A 19,062-nucleotide genomic window follows, 5' to 3' on the forward strand; every position below is an offset into this window, starting at 1 on the left:
GAGTGTGTTATCACGTCATGCAGAGATCAAAAGACCAATCCAAGGCCCTCAGAAGAAAGATTATTGATGCCTATGAATCTTGGAGGGGTTAAAATAGTTTTTTTCCAACCAATTTCCAATAAAACACATCATTCTACTGGTCAACGGATCATCTACAAATGGATCAAATTCCAGACCACTGGCCATTTACATAAGACAGGTTGTCCCCCAAATTCAGCCCAAAAGCTGACAGAAATTTGCTCATAGAAGACTCTTAGATCCCCACTGCAACATTGAGGGATCTGTGGGCATCTCTTGTCATAGTCATTGTCTAAGTGAATGAGTGAACTGTCAGAAAGGGACTGCACAAACTTGGCCTGCATGGGAGATTAGGAAGAAATAAGCCTCTGGTCTCAAAAAAGAATAAAGACCACTGCCAGACAACACCTGGCTATAGCCCAAAATGCCTGGAGCAGTGTTCTCTGGATAGATGAGTCAAACGTGGAGTTGTTCGTGCATACAAGAAAACCCTCGAACATGACACAGTTGAAGCAGTACTGTAAAAAAGGGTGGGAAAACACTGCCTTGATGGTTTGAGATGAGTTGGACTGTAGAATCAAGGAAAAGCAACCAATAAGTGCTCAGCATCTACTTTGAAATGTATTTTGATCTGTTTAACAGTTTTGCATTCTTACATGATTCAATGTTATTTCATATTTTTGATGTTTTCACTATTATTCTACTTTGTGAAAAATGTCCAGACTTGCAGGCCAGGTGAGATCCAACACACCCTCTCCCTCATTTAGAGCATAGACAACTTCCTTGTTATGTCCCTATTAAGTTCTTCCTTTCCTTGTGTATCTTGTCGGTCTTTGTGTTTGCTTCCTGTTCCTATATAATTTTGTTTCTGTTTTTGTGTCTTGATTTCAGTTATGTTATATCTTAATTATTTATTAAAAGTCCTCTGTTCTCACTGCTTCTGTGTCCAGTCTCGTACCTACTGTCACAATTTCGGAGAAGCAGGACCCATGTGCGGACTTGAAGTACAAATAAAGGTTTTAATGGTGGAACTGAAGCAGGTAAAAACAAAACAAGAAAACGGCAGACTGGTGTACTGATGGCGGGGACGGCCATCAACGAAGCATAAAACACAATGACTTACAAAGGGCTAACAGAAGGTGGCAAACTATATAGAGAGCCAACGAGAACTAAACAACAAACAGGTGAAAACAATCAAGGGACATGGCACGTTCAGAAACAAAAGACAAAAATCAAACAAAACAGGCTCCGTACAAAAACAGAATCACAAAATGAAAAGGAACCAAACAAAACCTAACACTGCGGGAGCAGAAAATAATGGCAAGGGGGCCCCCTCTTGCCCCCTCGTGGCGCCGGGCCTGCTCTATTTGTGTTGGTAATCGGTTTAAGAGCAATAAGGAATCTCAGGGGTTTGAGGTATATGGCCAATACACTATAGCTAATTGCTCCGCAATGCATTGTGCCTAAGAAACAGCTCTTAGCTTTGGTATATTGGGCATATACCACACTTTCTCGTGCCTTATTTCTTACAAATATAAAGGGAACTAGCCTTTGCAGGAGGGGTTTAGTCATAGACTTCAGTTGCAATAGATTACTCTTTGGTGTGTTGCTATACAGCAGGGGTGTCCAAATCATTCCACGGATGAGTGCCGTGTGTCTGCCGGTTTTTGCTTTTTCCTATAAATTGGTTCCCAGTTCACAAACAGGTGAGCGTAGAAACTAACCAATTAGTCAATCAAGTACAAGGAGAGAGCGAAAACCTGCAGACAAACGGCCCTCCGTGGAATAGTTTGGACACCCCTGCTATAGAGGGTCTCTTTTACTATATCGTATATGACCAATATATCAGGCCAAGCCTTGTGTCCCTGCACTCCGTGATGCCTATATTGCCTACAACAGCTCGCCGTGCGGGGTATGTTGGCCATATACCAAACATCTCGTGCCTTATTGATAAATTATTCCATGGGTATGACCTTACACCACTTCTTACTAATTGCGTTGCGAAGCGGTTTATAATAGTAACAGTGCATTTAATGGGTCTGTAATTCCTATAGTTGGTTTATTGATGTAAGTGGCATCAAATAAAAGCTGACAGTGTGCACTTTAACCATGAGTCATTGTTTAATTTCAAATACAGTGTGCTAGAGCAGTTATAGAGCCAAAACTAAAACAATTGCTTCACTTTCCAAAAAAAAAGGACTGCACGTACATAAAATAAGTACTCTTTCTTACCAAATTAAGAAAAAAGGTTTATATCTTGCAATATTCTTACAATATCATTGGCAACAGACAATCTCCTACATTCCACTAACCCCTCTGAAAGTTTGAGGAGAGGTGTTTTTTCGGGGATGTTCCGGTCTATGATGATGTAAGAGAGGAGGGAGGGATTGCCCCCATAGCGCTCAGCATGAACGCTCCGCGGCAAAAGGATGTGTGAACAAGCAGCACGCTACTGCAGGGACGGTGTCCACAAACTGCTCCAAAAAGAACAACCGAAACTTCGGGCTCAGGACAGCAAAGAGCAACCAAAACCCGTGGACCAGGACAGCGAGTCAGCAACGGCTGCACAGTCCGGAAACAGCGGCGCCCAGCCCGGTGGAATTGACGGGCTCGTCCGCTGGATAGTCACCAAGATGAGCGACAACAAAAGCATCTCTACCCGGGAGTACGCGAAGGAAGAGGCAGCGGTTGCCCAAGAGCAGTTCTTCGCTCCAGAGCCACGTAAAGGCATCTCTGTAATACTTGACGTATGTATCGCTTACTTAGTAATATGTTATCTTGAAATCATTATTTGACATACTGGCAAGAGTAGTGCGAGAGAAATTCCCTTTTATATTCTGCGCGCATTTACGCAAAAATATAAATTTTTCAGTCTTGTGAAAATATTGTACGTAATTTCATCGTTGAATACACGCATCTCTTTAAAAATGATATAAAGTTTCTCTAATCTGTATCCAACCAATATTTCCAGAGCCTAAAGGGTGGACGAATTCGAAACACCTCCGTAACCAAATCAAATCGTCCACTCAAGTTGTTTTAATAGATTTGCCTGGTGCGTATAATCTATACAATATTCCCTTTTCTCAAATTGATATGCACTGGTAGAAATGCCCCTATATGTGTGCAGTTTGTTACATTCTGAATTATGTCTTTAGATGCTATCATAATAAATCACCAAATACAGATGAATATGCTACCTCTGATAGCCAGGCATTTTGTATGTATACAATGCACTAGCACGTCTTTGCAGGCAAACCTTTTAATAATTTATTAAGCTTTTGCAGTGTACTGGCAATTAAGCTCTTGGGTAAGCTGAGGAAGCTGGTCTCAGCAGTATTGATTTAGTAGGTCAAAGTGCTGCCATAGTATTATTCATTGTTGCCTGATAATTATGTATATCTTACGCTCCTTCCTCTAAGGATTTACATATTGTTTTTAGGTGGAAAAGTAACTTGAAAGACAGTGAGAGGAACTAGTTCCCTTTTAGAACTAAAACCTGATAAGGTGATGAAGAGGAGACTCATTTATCTATCAGCTACTGTGTGTTTTTGTGTGTGTACATGTGTATGTGCATGTTTTCAAGGAATATAGAGAATAGGCAGAGAAGAAAGGATAGAGAAACACTGAGAAAGATAATATACAGAAGAGATGGATACAGACTTGAGAGAAGAGGTAGGGGATAGAGAGAGGAGAGGTAGAAGGTGAGAAAAGAGAGCTAGAGGGTAGAAAGATTGAGAAGCTAGAGAGAGCGAGAAGAGTGAGAAGAGAGAGGCTAGAAAGAGAAAAGAGAGAAGTAAAAGAGAGAGAGACTAGAGACCAATCAAAGAGACTAGATATAGAGACTAGCGATAGAGAGGTAAGAGAGGGATAGAGGCTAGAGGGTGAGGGAGAGGCTAGAGAGGATAGATAGAGGCTAGAGACAGAGAAGTGAGCCAGGGACTAGAGAGAGAAGATACAGACAAGAGAGATTGAGACTAGAGAGAGAAGAGCAAGAGGCTTGAGAGAGAGAGATAGACTGGTCATATAAACTCTGGCAACTTTAGGGAATTTATATTCTTCATTACTGTGTGTGGAAATTTCCCACTTTCACCAAACAAAACTCTTTGCTGTGCCTACTTCTCGTTTACAATATCCTCCCCAACTGCTAACAGTAAAGATTTACACCTACAGTGAATGGCAGACTGATACAGTATAAAACAAATGAATTGTTTCTGGTTTCTTTTTTATTTACCTAAAATGTATTTCACTAGGATAATCTAGCTCTATGACCAATTTACATTTGATGATTAAAGGTTTGGATTTCAAACTGAACATGTAGATCAATTAAGTGACATTTCCAGAGGATATTGGCCTTAAAATGTAAATGTAGTTCTCATTGGCTCAGGGTTTTAGCCTCAGTCATACACATACTTACTCCCTTTAATTGCATGTAATGTCCTTTTCAAAAACATCAATAGTGTACATTTGTTTGTATTGCTCGACAATACATGTCATTAAGAAGGAATTATAGACCTATATCTAAATGTATTTGAGTGCTGAAATGCTTGTTTCTTTGTCCATTCTAATTCTGAATGTTTGTGCAGACGTTTGTGCGTTTGTAAGTCTGTAGTCATTACACTGATAGCCATTTTAAAGGAAAAGCTTAATTTATATGGCAAAAACAACTTCTATGTTACAGCCTTAGTTATATATGTAACCGAGTCAAAGACATTCAAATCTTAAATATTTATCAGAATGTGACATCACACAATTGTTGTTGTTGGGAGTATTATCCTTAGTACCTTACCCATAGCATGATAACAGTAATAGTAGACAACAAGACAGCACACTATTAGGTACATTATCTTTATTGATCAAAATTAAGCTTTACCTGTTCATTCTAGACACAAATCTACACATTTAAAAATTCTGATGTACTGTCATAAAATGTATTAATAATATTTATTGTTCTTATACCAGTTCAAGCTTCTGAACACTAGATGAAGGTAGGTTATTTAAGATTCTGAAGATGAGTTATAATAGAATATCATTATTAATTATATCCCTAACCATTATGGAAGTTATGGATATCATGATGCTTAAAAATGATAGTGACAATAAAAGAGAGAAACCAATTATAGACCATGTAAAACATAATGAAGGTTAGCTTTATAGAAAATGTTTCAATGTGATCTAATGTGAGGTATATGTTATTCAATAATTTTTTTCAAAAATGTTATGAATGTAACATTGCCTATTCCAAAACACTTCAACTTCTGTACTTCTTCCAGAACATGTCATCTTACTACCTATCACTGTTTTAGTGTTTCAGTGAAATATCAAGTTACAGTTGTGCTCAAAAGTTTTCATACCCTTGGAGAAGTAAACACTTTCTGGCAACTGGACCATGCAGGTAATTTTTGTTCAAGTATCGTCGTATTGTGCTCCTTGAAACAAACAGACAGTCTTTTTCCAGAGCAGCCTGTATTTCTCCTGAGGTTACCTGTGGGTTTTTCTTTGTATCCCGAACAATTCTTCTGGTAGTTTTGGCTGAAATCTTTCTTGGCCATTCTGACCTTGGCTTGGTATCAAGCCAGTATCCCAGAATTTTCCACTTCTTAATAAGTGATTGAACAGTATTGACTGGCATTTGCAAGGCTTTAGATATCTTTTTATATCCTTTTCCATCTTTATAAAGTTCCATTACCTTGTAACGCAGGTCTTTTGAGTGTTCTTTTCTGCTCCCCATGGCTCAGTATCTAGCCTGCTCAGTGCATCCACGTGAGAGTTAACAAACTCATTGACTATTATACAGAGACACTAATTGGAATTTTAAAAGCCACATGTGTGGGAAATTCACTTTTAATTGTCATTTTTACCAGTGTGTGTGTGTCACCTTGTGTGTCTGTAACAAAGCCATACATTCAAGGGTAAGTAAACTTTTGATCAGGGCCATTAGGGTGATTTCTGTTGTAATTTTTATTTAAAAATGAGCAAAACAACAATGTGATAATAAATGGCTTCATATGATCACTATCCTTAAATAAGAGTTTTTTTGCATGATCAGTCATATTTTCAAAATCAATCCCTACATTTCTCAATTTCTGCCAGGGTATGAAAACTTATGAGCACAACTGTATGTGAGCCATTTTAAAAGTCATGAAATATGATAGGCTGAAAGGCCTTTTGTTTAGACTATCCAAATCTGTGCTACTTCCTTGTGTTTTAGTACAGCCATCCCTCCAGCATATAGACTGGTTCTAGGCAAATGTGTTCCTTGTTCTCATCCTCTCCTTCTAATCAAAGACTAATTAAGACCTGGGACGTCAGGTGAGTGCAAATAACTAGCAGGTAGAAAAGAAATCAAAAGTGTTCAGTCCTTCAGGGCTGCCTACACCTGAGGGAAAAAACACATTTTGTTTCATTTGAAAAGAAGGCAACTGTAAATGTTGTACCCTCAAATATTGCTGTCCATCAATGTTGCATCATTCACACCCATTTCTGTTGATTACTCCATGTACTTCTGTAAAGGCCGGATCTGTAACGGATGGACCCCAGTCTACAGTCGCCTTGTGGCCTTGGTGGGGAATAAGAGCTTTATTGGCGGTTGCTCACTTCCCGTGGAACTGCCCTCTTCAAGCTTTGTTCCTCTCCTCTCCTCCACACACCACAGCCTTGTTGGAAGCACAGATCCATCCATTCTTAATGAGGCAAAATAATCTGCCTCTCTTTTTTCCCACTTTTCTATGCCTGTCTCACACCTTTTGTTTTTTGTCATGACTAAGTCTCTTCAACACATGCATCTTTCTGCTTCCTTTAAATTTGCGTGTTACTCAAGTGTCCAGCAAACCCTAACCACCCCCCATCTCAGGCACAACCCTCTGGCATGTTTTCCCATTTTAGCTTTAATGAATTGAGCAGTGATCTCTGGTACTCAAAGACAACTAAGCTGCTGTTGCTTAATAATAGATTAGGTCTGGGTTTTGTGGCAAATTGCTTTATTTCCAAACTACGTTATGCCATATCTCTGTGAGAATCAATGATTAGTATTATAGAATCAAATAGTCTTAATATCCGCATGTCAAGAGTAAAGCTAATAAATCAGACCCACTGTAAGTCATTTTGATGAGACAATAGAAAACCACATTCTGTTCAATTAGAATGAAACTGATCTTGGCTTTTATACTTGTTAGAAGGTGACACTCTTTGATGTCCTTTTCATTCTTTATAGTTAAGAGGAGCAATGTATCCATTTGGGGTTTGTCCCAATTTTTTGTCCAAAAACTGGGTCACCTACATAATGTGACTCAATGCTGTCAGGCCTGACAAATGGATGATCAGACCAGCACCTAAACACCAAATGGGCCAATTTTCTACTAACACCTCTGCTACTTTTATCATTAGTCATGCCCCACTTCTGTGGCTTTAAATGTGGGTTACATTTAGTTGGATATTTAATATATCAATGCTCCATTTTAATCATGTCAGTAAGGATATACCTTTCTAGAGGATAGTCACCTGTAATAAATCAAGTCAATGAGGATGGGCTTTTCTAGAGGATAGTCACCTGTAATAAATCAAGTCAATGAGGATGGGCTTTTCTAGAGGATAGTCACCTGTAATAAATCAAGTCAATGGGGATGGGCTTTTCTAGAGGATAGTCACCGGAATTAAATCAAGTCAATGAGGATATGCCTTTCTAGAAGATAGTCACCTGTAATTATTTTCCCTCCCCATCTAATTTCTCCCAATCTCCACCACACCTTCCCACTCCCTCCTCAGTCTCCCTCTGTCTCTGTCTCTATCTTTCTTGCAAACCTCCTGCCTATTTTGTCCAACACTTCTTTTTTTGTTCTTATAATAATCTCCTTTGTTCTTATCTTTCTATTACAAAGCAATATCTCTGATAGCAGAAGATATGAATGCTTAACCTCAGCAAACAACACCACATGTAAATATTAAATTCAATATGGCTCCGGCTAGCTGTGCCTTACATGTGGAGAGGAAGATAGATTGTTGTGTTGAGCTGAAATCATTCCCAAAACATTTTACTCATCTTAATTCTGCCCACAGATGCTAAAGATAAACAGCGGACTAACTACTGATAAAGGCTTGAAACACAATACAGCCATGGTGATGTTGGGAGGCCTGTCTGAAATAGTTGTTCACAGTAAATGTTGATTTACTGTGTATGACCTTTTAACGGGTTGGCCATTGACCGGTTGGTCTCCTTTCAGCTCTCTAGTGAGTTTTTTGTAATCCATATTTTTCGTTTCAAATACACAAAGAGGGGAGGTGAAGGAATTTCTACATCAATAAATAAAAATAATGACTCATATTTTAAATGATATTTTATTGATGGCAACAGTGACAAGAGACAACAATTAGGGCAAAAGACTAAAGACAGAAAAATTATATCCACCCCCAACCCCCATCTACAGCCTCTTTAATTAAGATATCATAAGAAGTTGTCTTATTATTCCCTGATAACATCAGTCCAAAGTGTAACATTTCTTTTCCAGCACCATGACTACGAAACTGTTGGTGATGTTGAAAATTGATAGTGATAGATCCTTACACCATGAATTGATAGTGATAGATCCCTACACCATGAATTGATAGTGATAGATCCCTACACCATGAATTGATAGTGATAGATCCCTACACCATGAATTGATAGTGATAGATCCCTACACAATTAATTGATAGTGATAGATCCCTACACCATGAATTGATAGTGATAGATCCCTACACCATGAATTGATAGTGATAGATCCCTACACCATGAATTGATCATGCTAGATCCCTACATCATGAACTGATATTGATAGATCCTTACACCATGAATTGATCATGCTAGATCCCTACATCATGAATTGATAACGATAGATCCCTACACCATGAATTGATAGTGATAGATCTCTATACCATGAATTGATAGTGATAGGTCCTTGCACCATGAATTGATAGTGATAGGTCCTTTCACCATGAAGTGATAGTATAAATTGCTACACCAGAATCTGATAGTGATAGATACATCCACCATTGGTTGTCAAGGGATATGTATTTATTTGTAACTGTCAGCAGATATCTTTATCATTTGGAGACAAGCCCTTAGGTTTTCCTAGGTGCAAATTGTTTTACAGCGGTTTAGGCATTAATGGCTGTGTGTTGTGTTATTTTGAGGGGACAGCAAATTGACACTGTTATACAAGCTGTACACTCACTACATTCTTCAGTTTTGTCATATGAAAAGATATAATCAAATATTTACAAAAATGTGAGCGAGGTACTCACTTCTGTGAGATACTGTATAACAGGATGCAACATTAGCACTGTTCCCATGGCACACCCATAGGCCTGAGGAACAGCCTGTAGCTGCAAATAAAAGAAGCAAAGGGTCAATGGTGCATAATATTGATTGTAGATCCTGGAAGACTCACAGACTACTGTTATATCAGATAGCGTAGGTAGACTTCGATCACTCTCAGACTACTTTTATATCAGATAATGTGGGTAGACCTCTATCACTCTTAGACTACTCTTATATCAGATAATGTTGGTAGACCTCTATCACTCACAGACTACTGTTATATCAGATAGTGTATGTAGATCTCTATCACTCTCAGACTATTGTTATATTAGATAGGGTAGGAACACCTCTATCACTCACAGACTACTTTTATATCAGATAATGTTGGTAGATCTCTATCACTCTCAGACTACTGTTATCAGATATTGTAGGTAGACCTCTATCACTCACCGACTACTGTTATATTAGATAGGGTAGGTAGACCTCTATCACTCGACTTCTATTTTATCAGATAGGGTAGGTAGACCTCTATCACTCCACTGAGGAAACCTGATGCGATTTTGCCTTATAAGAGGTGTGGAATACGAGAATAATGGTGAACATTATGTGGTACTGTTAGACAGAAGACAGTACTGAACCAACTATTTAGGTTTTGGAGAATATAACACAAAATTAAGTTTTCTAGCTGCCAATTGTACAATTTAAATGGGGTGATGGGTGTTCTAACTGGTGTAAGGAATGCTTTCCCAACAGCAAACAAATAATTGTTCACCCCATACCCTTGAGTCCAAACTGTGCTGTTACATGTGAGTGCACAGTGTGGTCAGGCTACTTAAACAAGATTACCCTATTACTCTTATCCCTTTCATGCTAAGCCTGAATTCTGGCAGTGTGAGTATTTTTTCAGTTCAATAAAAGAAACGTTATATAAAAGGTATCTGAGAAGGCATTACCAGACAAAGCTGATACACTTTTCTTCTGACCTAGTGATGATTACAGTAAAGTTGTATTGCTGGCTTAGAATAATTGGATCAATAATTTTGCAATTACATTTGTATGTACTGTGCTCAACCATGCTGTAACTGTGAGGTCTGTCGCAGGACGCCCACTTGGGTGCACCAATCGCACAGTTTCAGTTTCGGTTTACAGTGAATCAAATCTTGCAACACTGTGCCTGGCCCAGACGTCCATCAACAGGCCGTTCATCCTTAAGCATTCTGTCAAAAAGCATAGCTAGCTAAATTAACAAAAAATGAATAATACATGCTTTATTCAAGCTCAGACGTACTACATAACTAATAGCCAACATTTTCTGTCAAGCAGTAGTTAGCTATAAAAGTTTTCAAACCTACAAACCACTCAGACTATTGACTTAAATAGTATAACTCATAATCCCCATAAAACTTCAATCCCCATCAAAATGCAAAACTGGCTAGTTTCCGGTTTTGGCATTCTCCCCATTCATTTTTCCCATAGTGGATTTTTTGATCCAGTTGAAATAAGGTCTGTGTTTTGCTTAGGATTACTCCACCTCGCCGTTTTGATAACCGAGTAAATATATAAGACAAGGTGACTTATATCAATATATTTGCCTAAATTTGGCCCTTTGAACTTTTATGATAATTTTTGCATTTTTTTCACAGTTCTACACAGTTGTTTGTTTTGCTCCAACTCGTATGTGGAAACATTACAGTATTATTATTATTATTATTGTGGTGAAAACCGGGACAGTTTGGTAGTGATTATCGGAAACCGGAACATTTTAGTGTTTTACAGAGATTTTGTCGGGATCCGGGACACCCAGCTAGAAACTAGGTCACCCTACATGTATATAAACATGAACATGCTATGTAGTGTGCTATCATGTTTTGAGTTTTGGAAAACTTTGTTCTGTACACTAACTTAGTTATGCAAACGTTAGCTATGCTTCTATACATCATTCCCTGTGTGTGCCAGTTAACTGGTTGGATTACAGCCAGAAATAACTACCACACAGCTGAAATGATGCATTCCACTACAGCTGGCACTAGACGTTACAGGGAAGTTATTTTAGTTCAGCACTACTTGCCAAACTGATGTTATTTTGTTAACGTATTTTACCAGGCTATTATTAAAATGTTCGTATGCTATAATAGTAATTTTTTACTTTTTTTCTTTCAGCCCTGACTGCACATATCCTTTCCAGTAGCCATTTGTCTGTGCCTCAATTCACACACTTACAAAACATCTAGCGTTGTGAGCCAAGTACCCTCTTCAGCAGTGAAGTAATTTGTTTCACCCTAACACAAATCCTAAATTGCTGGCCCTCAATCTCCCACTCTGCATGATGTGCAATAAGGGGTTGGTACCCTGTCCCACTGTTGCTAACATAGCCTCCTGCTGCTGTAAAAACATCACCATGCCAGCCAGGAATCCTGCAGGTCCCAGGTTCCCTTGGTTTTTAACGATGTCCGGTACAGACAGGGAGGGTACCAGTTGTTTTGGCTCAGGTTCAAGGAATCCCGCCATGCCTGTAAACCTGCCATAGAGACAGTTCATCAACCACTGAAGTTCTCTGGACAGAGGGTTATAGTCGTCAGCCACGTACAGTGGATATAAAAAGTCTACACACCCCTGTTAAAATGCCAGGTTCTTGTGATGTAAAAGAATGAGACAAAGATAAATCATGTCAGAAACCTTTCCACCTTTAATGTGACCTATAACATGTATAACAATTCAAATTCTTTGAGGGGGAAACATTTCAAAATTTAAACTCACAATAACATGGTTGCATAGGTAAGCACACCCATAAACTAATGTTTAGTTGAAGCACTTTTAAAAAAAATTATTACAGCATTCAGTTTTTTTGGGTAGGAGTCTATTAGCATGGCACATTTTGACGTGGCAATATTTTCCCAAATCTGTCAGATTGCAAGGACATCTCCTGTGCACAGCCCTCTTCAGATCACCCCACAGATGTTCAATTGGATTCAGGTCTGGGCTCTGGCTGGGCCATTCCAAAACGTTAATCTTCTGGTGAAGCCATGCTTTTGTGAATTTGGATGTGTGCTTTGGGTTGTTGTCGTGCTGAAAGGTGAAATTCCTCTTCATCTTCAGCTTTCTAACGGACGCCTGAAGGTTTTGGGCCAAAATTGCCTGGTATTTGAAATTGTTCATAATTCCCTCTACCCTGACAAAGGCCCCAGTTCCAGCTTCCATGCTGCCACCACCATGCTTCACTGTGGGTATGGTGTTCTTTGGGTGATGTGCAGTGTTATTTTTGCGCCAAACATACGTTTTGGAATTATGGCCAAAAAGTTCAACTTTGGTTTCATCAGACCATAAACATTTTCCCATGTGCTTTTGGGGGACTTGATGTTTGTTTTTGCAAACTTCAGCCAGGCTTGGATGTTTTTCTTTGTATGAAAAGGCTTCCGTCTTGCCACCTTACCCCATAGCCCATTCATATGAAGAATACGGGAGATTGTTGTTACATGTAGCACACAGCCAGTACTTGCCAGAAATTCCTGCAGTTCCTTTAATGTTGCTGTAGTTCTCTTGGAAGCCCCCCTGACCAGTTTTCTTCTCGTCTTTTCATTAATTTTGGAGGGACGTCCAGTTCTTGGTAATATCTCTGTTGTGCCATTATGTCTCCACTTGATGATGACTGTCTTCACTGTGTTCCATGGTATATCTAATGCTTTGGAAATTCATTTGTACCCTTCTCCTGACTGATATCTTTCAACAATGAGATTTAGAAGGAAGGCAGTTGTGGAAGGTGGAACATGGGCCTTATGAATTGTTGTACTCTTCTAGTCTAGGACCCTTTGGTAATACAATGTATTTTTCTATCACTTGGTATTGGAGTTGAGTGCCGGGAATAACAACAATGAGATTTAGGTATTGGAGTTGAGTGCCGGGAATAAAGTAATGTGTATGGTGAAGTCAGGGAGTTCTTTTGACACATGTACATCTGACGCTGTGTGGTGAAGTCAAGGTTCATCTAAGGGAGTTCTTTTGACACATGTACATCTGATGTTTTGCACCTCAAAAATAGCAGACACATCCCAAACCTCTAATAGGATCTGGTCATACAATACAAGCTAGATGTGTAAACAGAAAATTATATTCAGAATATAAATAATGACAGCATTAGAAATTATAATTCTTTTTTAAATCTTGTTAGCCACACTCACTAACACAGGATAAACCTCCAGTCTAAACGTCACTATTGCTGCACCTCTGCTAATGTTCACACTTTGTGGTATTCTACCCTTTTAATGCTCATCCTTACAAATGACATTTGGTAAGAAATTAACAGTAAGTCGACAAACTAAGCATACTATAAGTAATATTTCTATAAGTAAAACAAAACAATGTATTTGTTACTGCACTGCTAGCTCGCTAATGGCAATGACTAGCATAGAAAGAGAACGGAAGCCATGTAACACTTCATTTCAACACAACAGCACAAGGATTTCAGAATGATCGCACTGGTCAACGTTAATAATGATAGAAATGACGTAGAGATGTTTATGTTAGGAAGTTGTAGTCTTACATTAGGTATGCTATGTTGCTAATTGGCATGTACCATAGACTGTAAAAAAAAATGGACGACGCCCTTTCGCTCTTTTCCATTGGTGAAAACTGAAGCCGCCAGTGGCCCGATACGGCGCTGACATCTTGGACTTGCGTCTGCGCAGATAGCGATCTTGGGACCAGTTCTGCGCAGTAGTTATGCGCAGTAGCGAGCAGGAAGTAAAGCCGTAAAGCCGCGAAATCAACGGCCCCACCCCTGTGCCCCGCCCTCACTCTCCCTCGCAGAATGCACATACTGTAATCAATTGCAAGTCCAAGTACAGTACAACCTTTGCTTGTTAAACCTAGACGATATGTTATAGCCTAACTTACATCATGTTTAACCTTAATTTAGAATAGGCCTAATACAAAAGTAATTGGTAACTTCTAGCTAACGATCACCTGCTAGCTGTTAACATGGCTATTAACGAGGCTTGTTGTCTTTTAGCTAACGTTAGCTAGCCCATTACATTTATTTACTAATTAAATAGCTTATAAATTTAACTTACCGAAAATAATTCAAAGATCGATTGGAAATGCCAGATCGGTTAGCACAATGTACTGCAGAACAACCCATTATGTCCGTGTGAAATTATATCAATTATAGAAATTTAGATATTAAATGTAAAGCTCCAATCTCCTTAGTCCTCTGAAGATTGCGAAAAAAGCCTGATGGCGTCGGCTCAGATAGCTGTCAATCACAGCTGTGAATCACGACGTCACACCACCGTTTTTAGAGCATTAAATAACTAACTAAAAACCAACTTATTTTAAAAACAAACTCTTGAATTTACATTAGCGTGATACAAACTACAGTAAATGACAGAAAACAGCTTCGGAAAAAAGATATTTGAAGGGTAATTTAATTGTTTAGTTGGTCTCGCGTCCCATTGAATAACATGGGGAGGGCGGGGTTTATGACCTATACTGGGACCACTCAACAGGGGGCGATCGAGACGTTTTGGCTTCACTTTTCAGGGCTTGTGCGGCACGCTTGGCATGTACGCGTTTGTAGGGGTAATTTTAGCAAGTATCTTGACATTCGTCACCTTGTTCTGACAAGATTTAAACGGTTATCAAAACGGCGAGGTAGCGTAAGTCTACACGAAACACAAACTATATTAGAAGCGATTCTAAAATACCTTATGAGAAAAATTGTGAAAATGTGAAACGAACCTGAAATGAACCAGTATAGCATTTTGCCGCTAGGTTTTGGTTTTGGGGATTATGACGCGCCGAAATAACGTTAAACGTTTGTGCTCTGGAACGACTCGATCAGTGTCACTCACGCTTGCATAGCTGACTAGCTAGTTAATGTAATTAGCTAGTACAATGTTAGCCCACATTTGGAAGCTGTCACTAGCTCAGTCGTCCGTACAGTGGCACAACTCTGTGAACATATTGCTTTTCATTATGGTTGCTTTCCAAAAGCTTAACTGCACATTTGCACTAATACATGCTTCATTAAAACATTTGCATGTATGAAAGGTTACCATAGAAACATTTTTGTATTGTGTTCTACAAAAAATACTGAAATAACCTTGTAATTATAATCTGAAATGGATATTGCTTTCCCATTCAGGCAGGTGTGTTTACTGTCTCTTAGTGTGTGAAGCCTTCTGTGTGTAAGGGCTTAGGATTTCATTGACATTTTGTGAGGTGTTTGACCATGTGAAATGGTTTGATATTGGTTTTACCTTACTAGTCCCTTCACTAATGCAGAGCTCATGTTTTGTCTTAACAGATTTTCCGGAGAGCTGATAAAGATGGTAAGTGTGTTTTTGTTTGTTAAACATATTTGTTACTATGTTGTCTTTGCCCTTCAGTGAGATATCTTCTTGGCCCAGTGTTTTGGGTTGTTAGTGTGTTGGCTCCTCTCCAGGCGGATACTGAGTGTGGTATGGTGCCAGAGCTTCCATCATTCCCTTCTGGCAGTTGTTTGTTTTGCCATCATCTCTTGGAGCCTTTGACAGGAAAGAAACTAACAAGGAGACAACTTAAAAGTCTCTGTCTTCATACCAGCCAGATGGGCATTTTATTTTCCTGTGTGATCCCGCTATGTGTATTATGTGAGTACCCAAAGTTCCCACAAAAATTGTAAAACCTGAAAAATTGGTCCACACAACACTTTGGCAGGACCCCATTATGCAATTGCTTGCTTTTGAGATGTTTTGGGTATAACGTGCAATTGGTCATTGTTTTAGAATTGTAGTTAATTTTAGGTTTAAAAAGAAAAAAAAGTTGTACACTTGAAGTGATTTAATTAGTGAAACGTCAACATCTGGCATCAACATGACTTCTTCAGGGTTGCATGAAGGCTTGAAACTAGGCAATGTAGACAGCCAGTGCAACTACTACAGCCAATGACAGTCATGAAGAGTGTATCCAGGGGTGTAGCGCCCAATTCTGGGCCCTGTACCTAGGCGGCCCCTTCCCCTCTTTATTCAAGATTCAAACATTTTCGAGGGCCCCCCTACACGTTAGGGCCCTATATACTTAGCCCCCTTTTCCCCCCGGTCCAACGCCACTGGATGTATCATAGTAATTAGGATTACAAAGGGTTAACAAGGTTATGAGAAAATAGTGTATAACATATTTCATATATTGTTATTGTTACATATTTTAACATGAGAACCTAATATTTTCATCATAAGCATATCATTTTCATTTAATCACAATTGTTTCATTATTTCCATTTAATTTCATATTTGCAACATTATAATTTTGTTTCAACTGTAATACAAAATAGGAATCATCAACAGGAAGCATTAGAAATTCAGGATCATTAATTGTAGATGTGTAAGTTCAATGGACATTTTCATAAGAATGGCCTGAGGTCAAAGTCAATATTTATATCTCTAGTGGTCAATGTTTTCAGAGAGGAAATCCAGTTTGACTCCAACTGTAGGAGTAAGGTGTCAATGATGCCTCTTGGAAAGAGGAACTTGCTGTATACCAATGTTTTTAACAGGTGCGGGGATGGTATGTATATATCATATGCACCGTATATATATAGTACCAGTTTGGACACCCCTATGCTCCTACACATTAAATTGTATTTCTTTATCTTAACTTTTTTTCTGCACTGTAGAATAACAGTGAAGACATCAAAACTATGAAATTACCCATATGGGAACATGTAGTAAACAGAACAAAATACATTTAAATAGTTGATTCTGCAAAGTAGCCACCATGATGACAGCGTTGCACACTCTTTTGATTCTCAAAACCAGCTTCATCAGGTAGTTTTTCTGCCGTCGTGAAGGAGTTCCCACATATGCTGAGTATTTATTGGCTGCATTTCCTTCACTCTGCGGTCCAACTCATCCCAAAACATTTCAATGGGGTTGAGGTCAAATGATTGTGGAAGCCAGGTCATCTGATGCTGTGGTTCATATTCACCTAGGATACAAATCATTTTGGAGGCCACTGTAGTAGTACATATCAATACCATGGCTAAGGGCTGTTCTAATGCACGACGCACCACTGAGTACCAGGACACAGCACTTAGCCTTGCTATATGGGCAATATGCCACAAAAGCCTGAGATGCGCTATTGCTTTTTATATACCTAATTGCCTACGCAATTAGAGCAGTAAAAAGAGATGTGATGTGATACCCGATGTGATACAGTTCCTTAATTATAAACTGGATGGTTTGAATCCTGGACACGGTTTGGCTGATAGCTGTGGTATATGAGACTGGGTATATCAATACACCAAAGTGTAAATTGTGTCTATTGCAAAAGAAGTATATAGCATTTTTAATCACATTTCGTCCTTCTGCAAAGGTTAGTTCCCTTTACATTTAACCAAAGAAGGTTATTCTCTGGCTTTGCACTTCTGTGCTTGTATGTGCCTTAAAAGGGACCAAACGAAAACATTCCCGTGGGTTTGCGCTTTCCGATGGAGAAATCCGAAACAAAAGCCTTTATTTTGAAGAGGGAATAGCGAGTAATCACTGTGAAAATGAGCAGAGCTGCCATATGCACCTAGTTAAAAAGAATCTTTGTCATTTGATGTATTGAACAAACGTAAATTGTGCTATTTTTACCCTCCTCTCCAGGGAAATGTTCTGTGGCTGTTTTAATGAGGGAGTGAGTTGCTTAACAGAAAAGAGACTGAAAATAGAGAGAGAGTGGAGGGACAGAGAACAAAAAATATAGAGGAGAGAGAGACAGAGAGAAAAGGAGCAAGAGGTGAGCAAGGATAGAAGTAGAAAGAGACATGCTGGGAAGAGATACAAAACAGAGAGAGAAATTTGGGGGGGTCCTTATTAAACAATGAAGAAAGGGGTGAGAGACACATGTACTTAACAATAAGGTCCAGGTATTTATCCACAACGGTCAGAGGTTAAGGATCAGAGGTTGTATTGCCTTTCCCTTTCTGTCCAACTCCAAAAAAGCAACTGCTAAAGAAGCTAACACTTGTCTTGTTGGTGAATCTTTGGCTCTGGGAAGGGTAAGTATTACTGTATGTATTATAGCTGATGTATTCCTTTAGCCCAGGAGCTTTTAGCAGAGCTACCTCCTGGCCCTGATTAGTGGATCTAACCCTGCCATGTTATGCTCCCTTTTAAGTAAATGAACACAGAGCCCGCTGTCACTGAGGGGCCATATTACGCCCATTAAATACGGACATCCTGTAAATAAACCTATTTCCTAAGAGAAAGAAAGGGTTTGTAGACAAATGTGGTGGTAATGGACATTTAATTGGTGTCTTTCTCACTTTATTTTCTGAGAACAGCTCCCAATGCTATTCTGTGCTCCACTCATGAAAGTACTCAGGAGGAGGGTGCATTTTTCCTTCTCCCAATAGGTTTAATGTAGTAAAACCATTTCAGTTGTAACTCCACTGCTAGTTTGTGTGACACTGGAAGTCTGTGTCTCTGATTCCTGCTAATTACCATGCTTCAGCGGTTGTGGAGTCGGTATTCCATGTTATGGAATTGCATCCTTTCATTCACTAGATTTAGCGTTGGAAGTAATTGTCTTGGCTAGAGAATTGATCCTGTGTTTGCCTTAGGTTTCAGCGTGAATGGAATGTTTGCATCATGCAGTGTGTTCTATTGTGCACTGAAGCATCTGACTCCTCTGCTAGTACAGCTGTGGTTTTGTTTGTGGCCTCTCAGCGTTTTGTCTCCCCTTGCCTGGAAGGATTTAGTGAGGCAGAACACTCAAGTGACGTCGTGGAGGGA

The 19,062-nt window shown here is 39.2% G+C and overlaps 1 protein-coding gene across 2 annotated transcripts in view; it reads left to right on the forward strand.

Annotated features, from left to right (window-relative positions):
* The first annotated feature begins 2,330 nt into the window (after positions 1 to 2,330).
* necab2 (N-terminal EF-hand calcium binding protein 2) overlaps positions 2,331 to 19,062 on the forward strand; it is a 94,498-nt gene continuing 77,766 nt past the window's right edge. The window contains exons 1-2 of one of the 2 annotated variants that reach the window (XM_013138980.3): positions 2,331 to 2,765; positions 15,612 to 15,636. In XM_013138980.3, coding sequence (XP_012994434.1) covers positions 2,448 to 2,765; positions 15,612 to 15,636 — 343 coding nt within the window. In that variant the 5' untranslated portion in view covers positions 2,331 to 2,447. The remainder of the gene's footprint in view (positions 2,766 to 15,611; positions 15,637 to 19,062) is intronic. The other variant, XM_013138979.3, reaches the window with a different exon arrangement.

This window comes from Esox lucius, chromosome 19, assembly GCF_011004845.1.
Source record: "Esox lucius isolate fEsoLuc1 chromosome 19, fEsoLuc1.pri, whole genome shotgun sequence".
Classification (NCBI taxonomy): domain Eukaryota; kingdom Metazoa; phylum Chordata; class Actinopteri; order Esociformes; family Esocidae; genus Esox; species Esox lucius.